Source organism: Candida orthopsilosis (assembly GCF_000315875.1).
Source record: "Candida orthopsilosis Co 90-125, chromosome 5 draft sequence".
Classification (NCBI taxonomy): Eukaryota; Fungi; Ascomycota; class Pichiomycetes; order Serinales; family Debaryomycetaceae; genus Lodderomyces; species Lodderomyces orthopsilosis.
In genome coordinates, this window is record NC_018298.1 from 99,789 (window position 1) to 112,289 (window position 12,501).

At 37.4% G+C, this 12,501-nt stretch overlaps 6 protein-coding genes across 6 annotated transcripts; 4 read left to right on the forward strand and 2 right to left on the reverse strand. All coding sequences in view use genetic code 12, as the record gives it.

Annotated features, from left to right (window-relative positions):
• Positions 1-253: 253 nt before the first annotated feature.
• CORT_0E00490 (Cha1 protein) lies at positions 254-1,252 on the forward strand (the record flags this gene model as incomplete). Its single annotated transcript, XM_003869723.1, has 1 exon — positions 254-1,252. One exon carries the CDS (start codon positions 254-256, stop codon positions 1,250-1,252), a length of 999 nt encoding a protein of 332 aa, XP_003869772.1.
• A 186-nt stretch (positions 1,253-1,438) lies between these two features.
• CORT_0E00500 (Mdh1-1 malate dehydrogenase precursor) lies at positions 1,439-2,437 on the reverse strand (the record flags this gene model as incomplete). Its single annotated transcript, XM_003869724.1, has 1 exon — positions 1,439-2,437. One exon carries the CDS (start codon positions 2,435-2,437, stop codon positions 1,439-1,441), a length of 999 nt encoding a protein of 332 aa, XP_003869773.1.
• Positions 2,438-3,274: 837 nt separating this feature from the next.
• Positions 3,275-5,110, forward strand: CORT_0E00510 (RNA polymerase III transcription initiation factor complex (TFIIIC) subunit; the record flags this gene model as incomplete). The annotated part of the gene is made up of 1 exon (XM_003869725.1): positions 3,275-5,110. One exon carries the CDS (start codon positions 3,275-3,277, stop codon positions 5,108-5,110), a length of 1,836 nt encoding a protein of 611 aa, XP_003869774.1.
• Positions 5,111-5,237: 127 nt separating this feature from the next.
• Positions 5,238-5,516, forward strand: CORT_0E00520 (hypothetical protein; the record flags this gene model as incomplete). Its single annotated transcript, XM_003869726.1, has 1 exon — positions 5,238-5,516. One exon carries the CDS (start codon positions 5,238-5,240, stop codon positions 5,514-5,516), a length of 279 nt encoding a protein of 92 aa, XP_003869775.1.
• A 134-nt stretch (positions 5,517-5,650) lies between these two features.
• On the reverse strand, positions 5,651-6,505 carry CORT_0E00530 (hypothetical protein; the record flags this gene model as incomplete). The annotated part of the gene is made up of 1 exon (XM_003869727.1): positions 5,651-6,505. The coding sequence occupies one exon, from the start codon at positions 6,503-6,505 to the stop codon at positions 5,651-5,653; it is 855 nt and encodes a 284-aa protein (XP_003869776.1).
• Positions 6,506-10,707: 4,202 nt separating this feature from the next.
• On the forward strand, positions 10,708-12,477 carry CORT_0E00540 (Pho89 phosphate permease; the record flags this gene model as incomplete). Its single annotated transcript, XM_003869728.1, has 1 exon — positions 10,708-12,477. One exon carries the CDS (start codon positions 10,708-10,710, stop codon positions 12,475-12,477), a length of 1,770 nt encoding a protein of 589 aa, XP_003869777.1.
• Between the last annotated feature and the right edge of the window lie 24 nt (positions 12,478-12,501).

Genomic DNA, 12,501 nt, shown 5'->3' on the forward strand with positions numbered 1-12,501 from the left:
AGGCGAAGCATTCAGCTGTATGCATGTTTTGATAGAATTATTGACCTTGTAAAAATTAGGGATGTGAAAAAATAGGTATAAATGCCTTGATTCTAACAGAATTAGTAGTAAATGATGAATGGTTGCCCTCCGCATAATTTCCTTAATGAACCTGCTCCTATGTTTATCAATCTACAACATTAGAGATGTTGATCTCTTGCATAAAAGGTAGCGTTTCAACGGTTTTCTGATTTTTCCAACTCAACGACATATAATGAACTTACCTTCCGTCAAAACGTCATTTGTTGAAGCAACAAACCAGTTGGACAATCCGCCATGTCGTATTTTTTTCAAAAATGAGTTAGAACAGCCATCTGGTAGTTTTAAGCTACGTGGTATTGGCTATTTAGTAGCCACAAGAATCCAAGAAGCCAAAGAACTCGGCAAGAATAAAATCATTGTATTTTCATCATCTGGTGGCAATGCTGGATTAGCAGCTGCTTTTGCTGCAAGATATTATGATGTTAAATGTACGGTTGTTCTTCCTGAAGCCACGAAGCGGGGGGTTGTTGAAAAATTGGGTGGGTTGGGTGCCAAAACGATTCTTCACGGCGCTCATTGGGGTGAAGCTGATGCATACTTGCGAGACGTTGTGATTAAATCAATTAAAGATGATGAATATGCAGTATATTGTCATCCCTTTGATGATCCAGTGGTGTGGAAAGGTCACTCGCAGATCATTAATGAGATCTTAGAAGAACAACAATTGCTAAACTTTGACAAGGTTAAGGGTGTAGTATGTTCAGTTGGTGGCGGTGGTCTTTACAATGGTATTGTAGAAGGCGTTAGACCGTATGGCATTCCGGTACTTGCAATGGAAACGGCACAAGCACCAACTTTCAATGAGACAATCAAAGCGGATAAGATAATCCATTTGAAAACAGTAAAGACAATTGCTTCGTCGTTGGGATCTCCATATCTTGCAGCAAATTCATTTGAAAACTACAAAACACATCCTACATATCTAGGACTTGTCGATGATTTGGATGCTGTTCAAGGAACAATTGATCTTTACGATAGATTCAATTATATAGTGGAACCTGCATGTGGAGCGAGTGTGGCTACGGTTTTCCGTAAAAAAGACTTGTTGCTAAAATTTGGTAATTTAAAACCTGATGATATTGTGATCATTATAGTGTGTGGTGGAGCAGGAATTAACGAAGAGATTATGGAACTGTATAGAGAATTGACGTCTAGTCAAAAAGAAGATTAATTACGGTATATGCGTCACATAGATTAGACATGCGTCACAATTTTATGATTCATTGCAAAATAATACAGTCCTTTCACTTTTGGCTGTTGTTCCTCAGCCCACCATCTCTACGTCCTCCATTTCTATGCACTAAAGCGTGTATTTATATAAACATAAATTGGAACTATATTCTAGCTTCCTTTTCCCTTATGGGTTTTGGTCAACAAAATCAACACCCTTTTTGATGTTCTTGATCAAGGTTTCCTTAGCGGTCTTGACCAAATCTTCTTCGTAGCTTGAAATGTTACCCAAACCGTGAACTTGTTTAACACCTTCAACGCCCAAAGTGACCTTGGATGAGAAGAAATCAACACCTTCATCTTTGAACAATGGGGAGTCAACAAAAGTACATTCGATGACATCTTTTTCACCATCTAAACCGTTCAAAACTGAACCGGCAAATCTAGCACCAGCTTGTGCCATAGACAAGGTAGCTGAACCAGCACCATCCTTAGCTTTGACAACTTCATCACCACCGAATTGAATTCTGTTAACCAAAGCATCTCTGGTTTCGGTTGGCAAGTCTTTGTGAGTGGTTTGTGACAACAATGGAACAATGGTAATACCAGAGTGACCACCAACAACAGGGACATGTTCATTGACTGGGTTAGTGCCGGCAACTTCAGAAACAAATCTAGCAGCTCTCAAGATATCCAAGGTGGTGACACCAAACAATTTCTTTGGGTTATAGATTCCCTTTTTCTTGAAAACTTCAGCAACAATTGGGACAGTTGAGTTGACTGGGTTGGAAATGATGGCCAATGCAGCATTTGGAGCATGTTCAGCAGCAGCTTTAGCCAAGTCTCTGACAATTGAGGCATTGGTGTTGAATAAATCGTCTCTGGTCATACCTGGTTTTCTTGGAACACCAGCTGGGATGACAATGACATCAGCACCGGTCAAAGCTTCTTTAATTTGATCTGGGTTGTAACCTTTAACAGTTGAGTTGGTTGGAACGTGAGAGACGTCAGCAGCAACACCTGGAGCACCTTTGATATCATATAATGCCAAATCAGTGACTTTGTGGTTCAATTTCAACAACAAGGACAATGGTTGACCAATACCACCACCAGCACCTAAAACGGCAACCTTGTAAGCGTTGGAAGCAGATGATGAGAACGATCTAGAAGCAGCTTTTGAAAACATAATTGATAATTAAAGAATATGTAAAGATTATTCAATTGGTTCAAAAAGAAGAAGAAAAGGGTTATATGAAGTGACGAATTGAAAATTGTCAAATTTTTTGTTCAAATAGAGGTGAGAATCAAAATTGTGTATAAAGTGTTGCGGTGTGGATGTCATAACTCCAGATTTCATTTGTCACAGGTATTGGTTTTGCTGGTTTGTGTCACTTATGAGACTTCTTTTTTCAAATGACCAATAAGAATTGAGTATGGCAAGGGTTTATTAGAGGTTACGCTATTACCCATGAAAGGTGGTTGGAAATGAAGGGAACATAAACTGACACATATGTAACAACAACCCGAGTGTTCCTGAGATTGTTTTTATTTTCACAAAGTTTGACAGTTTGTTGAGCTTTGATTAACCGTTCAATCCAGTTTTTATAACCGAATGCGTGAACATGCGGAATCAAAATACATTTCCTTTTAGCCGGTAGTATCCGATTGCACCACAGTTTCAATGTTGTGACTTAACGTTGTATAAATCACACATCTGACACTCTGTGGCAGCTTCAATATTTTGCCTGTAGTAAGAGCTAGATCAAGAGGTATATTAAATATTGCCAAAGTTCAGACTGTCTTCAATGAGAGAAATTGAGTCATCGAGGCGATGAAAAGGATCTCACTTGTTGGTCGTAATTTGATCGTAGGAATCCAGGTTGTCCTGCCGAAATCTGTGGATCTGTAGACCGATGGTGACAACAACTTACAGTAGTGTTATAAGCCTTCCTGCTCCCTAATAGCAACAGTCTGTTAGTAATGTTCATAGACAAAATATCGCCAGTCATTGCAGGATACTGAAATGGTGCTTCGCATTGCAAGTCATTTGCAACAACAAAAAAAACAACAGAACAAGGAAAATATCAACATCAGACCAACCTATTTGAAAGCACCAACAATATTTTCAACCATGGACGAGAACCCACTTGCTGAGTCATACTCCATGGATATACCCCATGTTGGTGCAATTGAATTACCGTTAAACATCAAAAATGAAGCAAAGGTCATTAATGCCCTTGGTGGGAAGGACAAGATTTCTGATGCAATCAAAAACTCCGATGTTCCCCTTGAGCTACGATTTAGAAAAGACCCATTCCATCACCCTGTCCAGGCAACTACATCCACCAATGAACGTATTTTGATCAAAGTTTCAATACCAAAAAAAGTGGTGAAGCAGAATCAGACAGCACTGGTACGCGAATTAATTGAAAAGAATAACATTGATAAAACGACTCCCAAAACAAAAGTACAACCGATTGCTATTGTTGATAAGACATTTAGGTTTAGGGCAATGAGTGATTTCCAAGTGATTACTAAGAATAACGCTGACGTGCAAGATATCACCAAAAATGTACTTGATGCAACAAATTACGAATCGTTAAAGTACTATGTTGAAAAGCACAACAATTTTCATGGCTATATGGATATGAATAACGAATATTTTGAAAACAAAGACCACAATTTACCACCACCCCCAATATTTTCACCAATAAAATACCCCTATGACTATCGATATCAAAGGAATCCAATTACATCAACCATCAAAGATGAGAAAAGCGGGGAGATTAAAGTCGTATCTAAAAAGACTCCTTTCAAGCTACATACAATTCTAATTGACATATCAACAGACCCGCCGACTCAGCCGCCTTCTAAGTTAACAACAAATCTAAACAAATTGTTAAGTCAGAAACTACCAGTCAACAGTCCCGACTATTTGCTTATCAAGTGCATTGAATGGTGCAAGGAAGTGTTTTCTATCAAGCCCATTTGGATTAGGCGTCAGTTGTACGATATCATTCCTGAGGGGCTAAACCGAAGTTTGAAATTTGCATTACCATACGTTACTTATATTTATCGATCAGGTCCTTGGCGATTTTGCAATATTAAAATTGGAGTCGATCCACGAACAGATTCAAGTTTTTGGCGATACCAAAATGAATATTTTCGAGTGGTTGGGGTTCGAAATTCATCACAAGATTCGCTGAAGAAGGTTGTACCAAAAACGTTGGAAAACGCTCCATTTCCTATTGAAATATCACAGAATTTGTTATTTGACGGTGTTAACTTACCCTCAGCCGTGACGTATCAAATTGGAGATATTTTGGATTTAGATATCACTTCAATAATTGAAAATCATATGACGAGTATGGGAAAAGATTTCATTCGTGATAGTTTGGATGTACTGGATGGGTGGATTAATAAAACTACAATGAATTTGATTAGACGTATAATGAGGTATAAATTACAACAATTGGTAAAGGAGGAACCAATCGATCAAAGCAAGATTTATAAGATGTCAAATACTGATTTTGTTAGGGAAGAGACGTTTGCTGACGACGCCAAAGTGGATGACGAGGACACAAAGATGGAAGTTTATGATTCTGATGAGGGTGAAGAAGAGGAGGAGGCGGAGGAGGAGGAGGAAAAGGGTGCAAAAGAGGAAATGGAGCTTGAGAAGAAGATCGATAAAGGAGATAACGCGCTAGGAGGTGATACAATTAAAGATCCTGATGCCATGGACGTTGATGTCAACGTTGACGATATTTTCACTCGTCTCAGTAATATGAATCAAGACACAGCTAATTCGTTGCGCCATTTGGTAGGGTTTATTCGACAAGATGATTTAAGTAATGATTAGTGGTGCTTAGTGTATTCTCTATAGTCAAAAAGCAACACGTAATGAAAAAGAACAACGCAAAAAAAAATTATAGCGAAAATAGAAAATCAAAATACGTAACGCTTCAGCAAAAACATTCAATCGCCCAATGACTAAAGCAACAGAGACAGGTCTCACGCTATTCTTCTTATCAGCAATCTATTTTGCTTTATACACTGGTGTGATTCCATCACCTGCCAAATTCCATGATGAAATTTTACCATTTTTGCCATGGTGGGGATTAGTTGCATTTGGTGCATATGCTTTGTCGACTTTAGGTTGGGGAATTGTCACTTTTAAAGACAAGAAGGATAAATACGAAGAGTTGAAAATACAAATCGAAGAGGCTAAAGCTTTCTACAAGTCCAAAGGGATTAATATTGATTGAGAAAGATACAGTATGGAGATTGAGGGAACTGGAACAAGGGTTCAAATAGAGTCGACACGCACTACATGTGATTCTTATAAGATTCTAGTCTAAATTTAGATAGGTCTAAGTAAAAATAAATAGATTGTTGCAATTTATTGAGCATGTTGCAAATGCTTTTGGTGAGTATTGCTTTGTAGTGACTGCTCTTGCGTATGTTGTTTACTCGTAGTACTTTGATTGGTCTTAGATGATGTATCGGAAGTGCTTTCCTTAGAATGTTTTGCCAAATCATCCATTCTTTGCTTACGTCTTGCTTTGATTTTCTTTTCGACTTCTGTAAACACTCGAATTGTTATTGGTACATCACCCCAAGTCTCATCCTGAACAGCACCTTCAACTCTCTCAGGAGTTAATTCATCATCGGGCAAGTCTGCTAAACTTGGCGGATAATTTTCTCTTCTTAATACTTTCAAAGGTGGGTTGAAATTCTCGGGCCATCTTCCACCATTAGCCACCAATTTCTTCGCGGCCTTGTCCCGCTTCTCATTCCAATCTTTCAAATCATCTTGAAATAATTCCCAAACACAATTGATGCATCCACTCATACAACAATTGTCTGGTTCTGGTGGACGTGATGGCACAGTTATTCCAGCAATTACTTTTGGTTCACCACGTTCTATTCTACTTGAAGCTTGACGATCTTCACCTTTAAGCCTACCACCAAAAACCCTGGCTATACGTTCTTCGGGGGTGATGTTTGGATCAAGGGAATAATTACCTTCGAATCGAACTTTGGTATGTTTCTTCAATTCCTTTAGTTCGCTATCTTTCATCAACAGCGCCTCAATGGGATGTCGTGGATGTGAGGGAGTACGTAATACCAAGTCGTAAAAAGAATACTTTTTGGTCTCCTCTTTTGAAATTTTCCTCACTGGGGTAGGTCTTCGTCTTGTCGCCGTGGCTAACTGCCGGGAAGATTTTATTGTTATCGGACGAAGTGAATGCATGATTATTGGTACATATGAAGGATTTTATTTCTATGTAAATCGATAGTATTAAAGACCAACTTGTCTTATGTTATGAATAGTTTTGTTGATAAACACGAAATGTTCAGCTTCAGTTGATTAATTAACTTTTTCGTTTCTTTTTTTTCTCTCTCTCTACGGTTGATTGCTTCTAGATCTCCAGACAAAATATATTAATTGGTATTGATGACATAATTGAATTTAAAGAATTTAAGCGCTAGAAAAGAACAAAAGATGTGCGAACAATTAGTAATATCCAAAGGATTATTCGTTGGAAACTGATGCTCTAGAGACTAAGCGCAACTACAGCTTATGTGGTTGTTTATGTGCTGTAATTTTGTCGCTGGAAGGTGTAGATAAAATACCGCAGGTCTTTAAATGTCAATGGTGAGACTTGCAAGACCTCGCTACATTAAGTCATCGTGAGTATTTTTGGAAGCACAAACACGAAAACAGGCATTTGCACCAATTGGCAAAACCGTTGGTAGCCTTAGGCGCATAATATACGTAATGAATGCATCAAGCTGGAAAGGAGAAGTAAGAGAATGATTTTCTTTTAAATATTGATAGATTTTGCAAGACTTACGGAATTTGGAATGAGGCAAAATTTTGCAGAATTTTTCAACTAAATACTTGAAAAAGACATTTGTGTATTGAAGATTGTCAATTGCACTTTACAATTGACTTCGTGAAGTTAGAGATGAGTTTGCAACCGGAAATATGTCATCTCTCATAAGAATGTCACATTTACCATTTCAATCAAACCAATTTCTACATGACTCTATGCTCGTCGGCAGTTCATTTCATCTCATCGCAGGATTTAGCCCAACTTATTTGATAAAGAGAAGACAAAATAAAGTTTAGATTTAGCACAAAAGATTCGTATGTTTTGATAATTTATGGGACGGGATTTTTTTTTCCAACGGTTTTTTCATACTGAGCACAAGCTATAATTTAGTGTATCTGTCTTTGATGAAGGCGACACATTGTAGTTTGACTATTTCACAACTTTTACAAAGCAACCTGGTTGTAATTCGCTTTACGAAAATTTTATTTAAATTTTTTCTTTCTAAACCAGACCCTATTAGATGCGCTGAAATAGGAAAATATTGAAGATTGGAAACGTGTTTGAATACGCTTTAAAGTTCTGTCAGTGGAAGTGACTGATTTAGAAACATGCTATTGAAACCAAAACGAGATACATATTCTCTGTAAATGTTAAGCTGGTTAGTGAAACACTCTTTCGTAACTTATTTTTCAAGCATAGGATATTGTAGTAAACACTTCAATTACAGTGTTGGTAACAACAATAATCACGCTACACACTGTAGTTGGGAAATGGCCCCAAAAGTACATTTGATGTAGCCTAACATGTGCATCGACTTGCTATCTGATGAATTTCCGAAGAAGTCCACATGTTCTTACCCCACCGCACAATAAAATACCTCTTTTTTTAAGAAATTACATGTAGGAAAGGGACTTTAGCGAGAGAACAGAGTCATCTCAAAAACATAAGCTTCATCGGTTATTAGATCCTAGTCTGCGAATTGCAGTGTAAATAATAAAATTGTAGCTTGATCTTATGAGAATGAATATATCGGTTTGAGATGGCTATCCGAATATTATTTAACACAGAAAGATTAAAACTTCATCGAGATATAATAAGCAGAATCGCAGTATTGGGATACACGTGCTAGTGTGTTGAATGCTTTTGAAATGTTTCATGCTTTCGCTGCACATGAGACTACATTAATTACAGGGTATGGCCCTATCCGCTGACCCACACCCTCTTCCAGCAGATAAGTGCATAGGAAGCTTAAACTTTACCGGAATACACAAAATCTAGGTAAAACACCCAGGCGTGACCTTCGAAGAAGAGCCAGAAAAAGAGAAGTCAAAAGTAAAACTTTCTCCTCTCTTTATCACAAGTATCGACTTTTCTTTACAATTTTAGCTCAAGAACAATAGAAAATGTCTTGGTTCATTAATACTCTGAAATTGGAAATGTTATTGTAAATGGGTAATCTGTTACGAAGTAAAACGGTTTGAACCAAGCCACAATTATCGCTTATGTTAGCCCTTTTAATTGGTCCGTGTGTGATAGATACATTGTGAAAGAAAGACCATACTAGATGTAACTTTCACAAATGTCAAAGCGCAACATGTTAATGCAAAATCAGTAATTGTTGTTACACAAATCACAAAACTAAAAAAAAACTAATTTTCAATTTTCTCTGCATACAAGAAATTTATCAATTTGTGTAATGTTACTCCTACGATCAATATAAATAGAACTCGATTTGCACCCACGTGGGCCATCCTCGAACATTTTTTTTTTTTGGTTTGTTACTGGGAACCACATTTTACGACAAACAATACAATTCAAAAAAATTAAAATAGTCTGCCCCGCAACACATAACTGAATATGGACAATATATGGTATCATAACCCTGTTGCCTTTGTCATTTTAGCGAATCGACATTTACTATGGACATACCAATGGAAAGTATTGGTACCGCCTTGTTAGTTAAGGAAGAAAGGATAGTGATAAAGGGATGACTGCTGAAATTTCATCAATTAGACTCTAGATTATCTACGAATTTCTTGGACATTTCTTTTTTATTTCTTCGATGCAAAATCTTGTGAATTCATTTTGCCGTTCAAGAATCATTCATAAATCATTTGGCAATTCTTGTCCCCTCACATTGTTGCCCTTGCGGTTTATTGTTAAAGCTGGACCACGTTGTTTTTCTTTGCTGCTCAGAGATTGGTTTTATTTTTTATATTTACGGTTCCATGACAAACCACAATCTCCTTTAATTTGATGCTTTATTACATCAACTTCGTTATAATAAACTTGATCAACACAAAAGGTTAAAGGTGCTTCCGGAAAATCGGATTCTAGGCAGTGAATCCAATATGGAACACGTTTGTAGAAGACAATGGCATTTGATTTTAGATCTAGACAGGTCGTATTAACATCCCTTTATGAGGTAGAGAAGTGGATCTTGCGAGGGCATGCTTTGTACAGGATCCTCAATTGTTGTTGCTTTTTTCATTATTTTTAATCTAAGACAAATTAGTCAACAATGAGGAGAGTTTCCGTTACGAGACGATTCAACAATGGGTATTATAATCAGGTTACATTTATAGTCCAAGGCGAGTCCGAAATTTTACACATTCGCACATTTTAGTTAGGATGTAACTCGATGCAAAACTGAGAGCTTATTCATGTTGTACAATATTTGTTATTTCATTGCTCCCGTTTTATTCCTCTTCTCTGCCTATCTTAAATGAACTTTTTGACATATATTACGAAGTGCTAACAAATTAAACCTTGTTATCGTAACCCAAGGCCCACGTTTCCCAAAATAAAGGCTAAATGAAACCAATTTAATTATTACATTTGACGCTTTTTCAAAGCTGACCATTTTATTTTCTTAACTATTTCATTGTATTATTTTATTCTATATTTGAATAGCATAACTTGTTTAATCGTCAGTGAAAGATAATTTTATATTTTTTTCTTGAACTTTTGATTTTTTTTCTTGGAGCGGCTTTGCAATCTTGGCATTTTGTTTTATTTTATTTTCGCAGCCTATAGAGCTTCAAAAAAAAACCACACCACGAGGAGGAGAATAAATAAGTGCTGACAAGATAGAGGTACAAATTGCAGGAAAGATTTAGAGTTTAACTCAGCAGATAGCACCATCCGGGTCGATACAATATGAAAATATGAAGGTCAGTTGCGAATGAAAAAAATGTAACATTTTACCATGTTATGAAAGCTCCACCAGCACCAGTGGAACAATAGAAGAAAGATCAAGTTTATCTACATGAGACAAAAGACAATAACTAAAAAAAGTACAAAATCCAATATTGAATAACTCGTGTTGCAGTAAAAAGCTTACGGTTTTCTTTTAATTCAAATCTTTTTAATTTTTTTTATTTTACGGAATTTTGCAGTCTTTTGAACTTACGACTATAAACGAAATGAATCTTTCAATTCTCCCTTTCCATATGGATCTTTTGTATAAATATCACACCTCATCCTCATTTTGAAAAATTACCGTCGCCCTTTCATACCCTAAGAAATACAACTTCAGAAGCATCTCCAATACTTAACTGATAGTCACTATAAGCTACCACAAGCTACCACTACCACTACTAATACCACTCATACAATGGCTTTACATCAGTTTGATTACATCTTCGCTATTGCGATGATTTTTGCATTTTTGGATGCTTGGAATATTGGTGCCAATGATGTTGCCAATTCCTTCTCCACTTCGGTCTCTTCAAGATCTTTGAAATATTGGCAAGCTATGATTTTGGCCGCCATAATGGAGTTCCTTGGTGCTGTTTTGGTTGGTTCAAGGGTTTCCGATACCATTAGAAATAAGATTGTTGATGTTAGTGTTTTTAGCGAAGAACCAGCAGTTTTGATGTTGACTATGGCTACTGCTTTGGTCGGTTCTTCTACTTGGTTAACTTTGGCAACTTCAATTGGTATGCCAGTCTCTACTACCCACTCCATTGTTGGTGCTGTTATTGGTGCTGCAATTGCTGCTAAAGGTGGACAAAACATTCACTGGGGTTGGAATGGTGTTTCACAAATTATTGCTTCATGGTTTATTGCTCCAGCAATTGCCGGTTGTTTTGCCTCTCTTATCTTTTTGATTTCCAAGTTTGGTGTTTTGGAAATTAAAAACCCTAGAACTTCTTTAAGAAACGCCATGATGTTGGTTCCTTGTTTGGTGTTTGCTGCATTTTCCATCTTGACAATGTTGATTGTTTGGAAAGGTTCACCAAAATTGGGTTTGTCTGACTTGGGAACCCAAACTATTGTTGGTGCCATCTTTGGTACTGGTGCAGTTGCATTTGCCGTATACATGTTGTTTGCTTTCCCCTATTACAGAAGAAGATTGGTTCATGAAGACTGGACTTTGAAATGGTATGACATCTTCAGAGGCCCAATTTACTGGTTTAAATCAACTGACAGCATTCCACCAATGCCTGAAGGACACAAATTGACAGAAGATTACTACAGAGGTAGAAGATATGATGAAGCTGGTAATTTGGTTGATGATAACGGAAGAGTTGAATCGGAATCAGTCGACGGCAAATCCGATTCTCATGATGAAATCAGTCAAGAGGATATTGAAAAAGTCCAATCAATCAATGTTCAGGACAAACAGGTTTCTGGTGCCAAACCACAAGAAAAGAAACACAAATTCCCAAGAGGTTTCCCTAAATACTGGGCTTTGGCTAAGGAATCACCAAAGAACTGGCCATTGTGTATCTTTTTGGTTTTGACTCATGGTGTTAGACAAGACATTATCTCCAACCAGGCTGGCTCCAAGGATATGTTAGCTGGTGACTTACACAAGATGCACACTGCTTCCAAATACTACGACAACAAGATTGAATTTATGTACTCATTGTTGCAAGCCATCACTGCTTGTACTATGTCTTTCGCCCATGGTGCTAACGATATTGCCAATGCCACAGGTCCATTGGCCACCGTTTACTTGGTATGGACTACTAACACCACCGCATCAAAAGCTGAAGTTCCAGTTTGGGTCTTGTGTTACGCTGCTGCTGCTTTGTGCATTGGTTTATGGACTTACGGTTACAGAATCATGGCAAATTTGGGTAACAAGTTGATTTTGCAATCTCCAGCTAGAGGTTTCTCTATTGAATTGGGTGCTGCTGTTACTACTGTCATGGCTACTCAATTGGCTATCCCAGTCTCCACTACTCAATCTGCTGTTGGTGCTACTGTCTTTGTTGGTTTGTGTAACAAGGAATGGAAAACCGTCAACTGGAGAATGGTTGCTTGGTGTTATCTTGGGTGGATTTTCACTTTGCCAATGGCTGGTTTGATTGCTGGTATTCTCAATGGTATTATCTTATACGCCCCATCCAAAGGTATTGCTTACACCATGAGTTAGATCTAACTTTGGATAAATTTACAA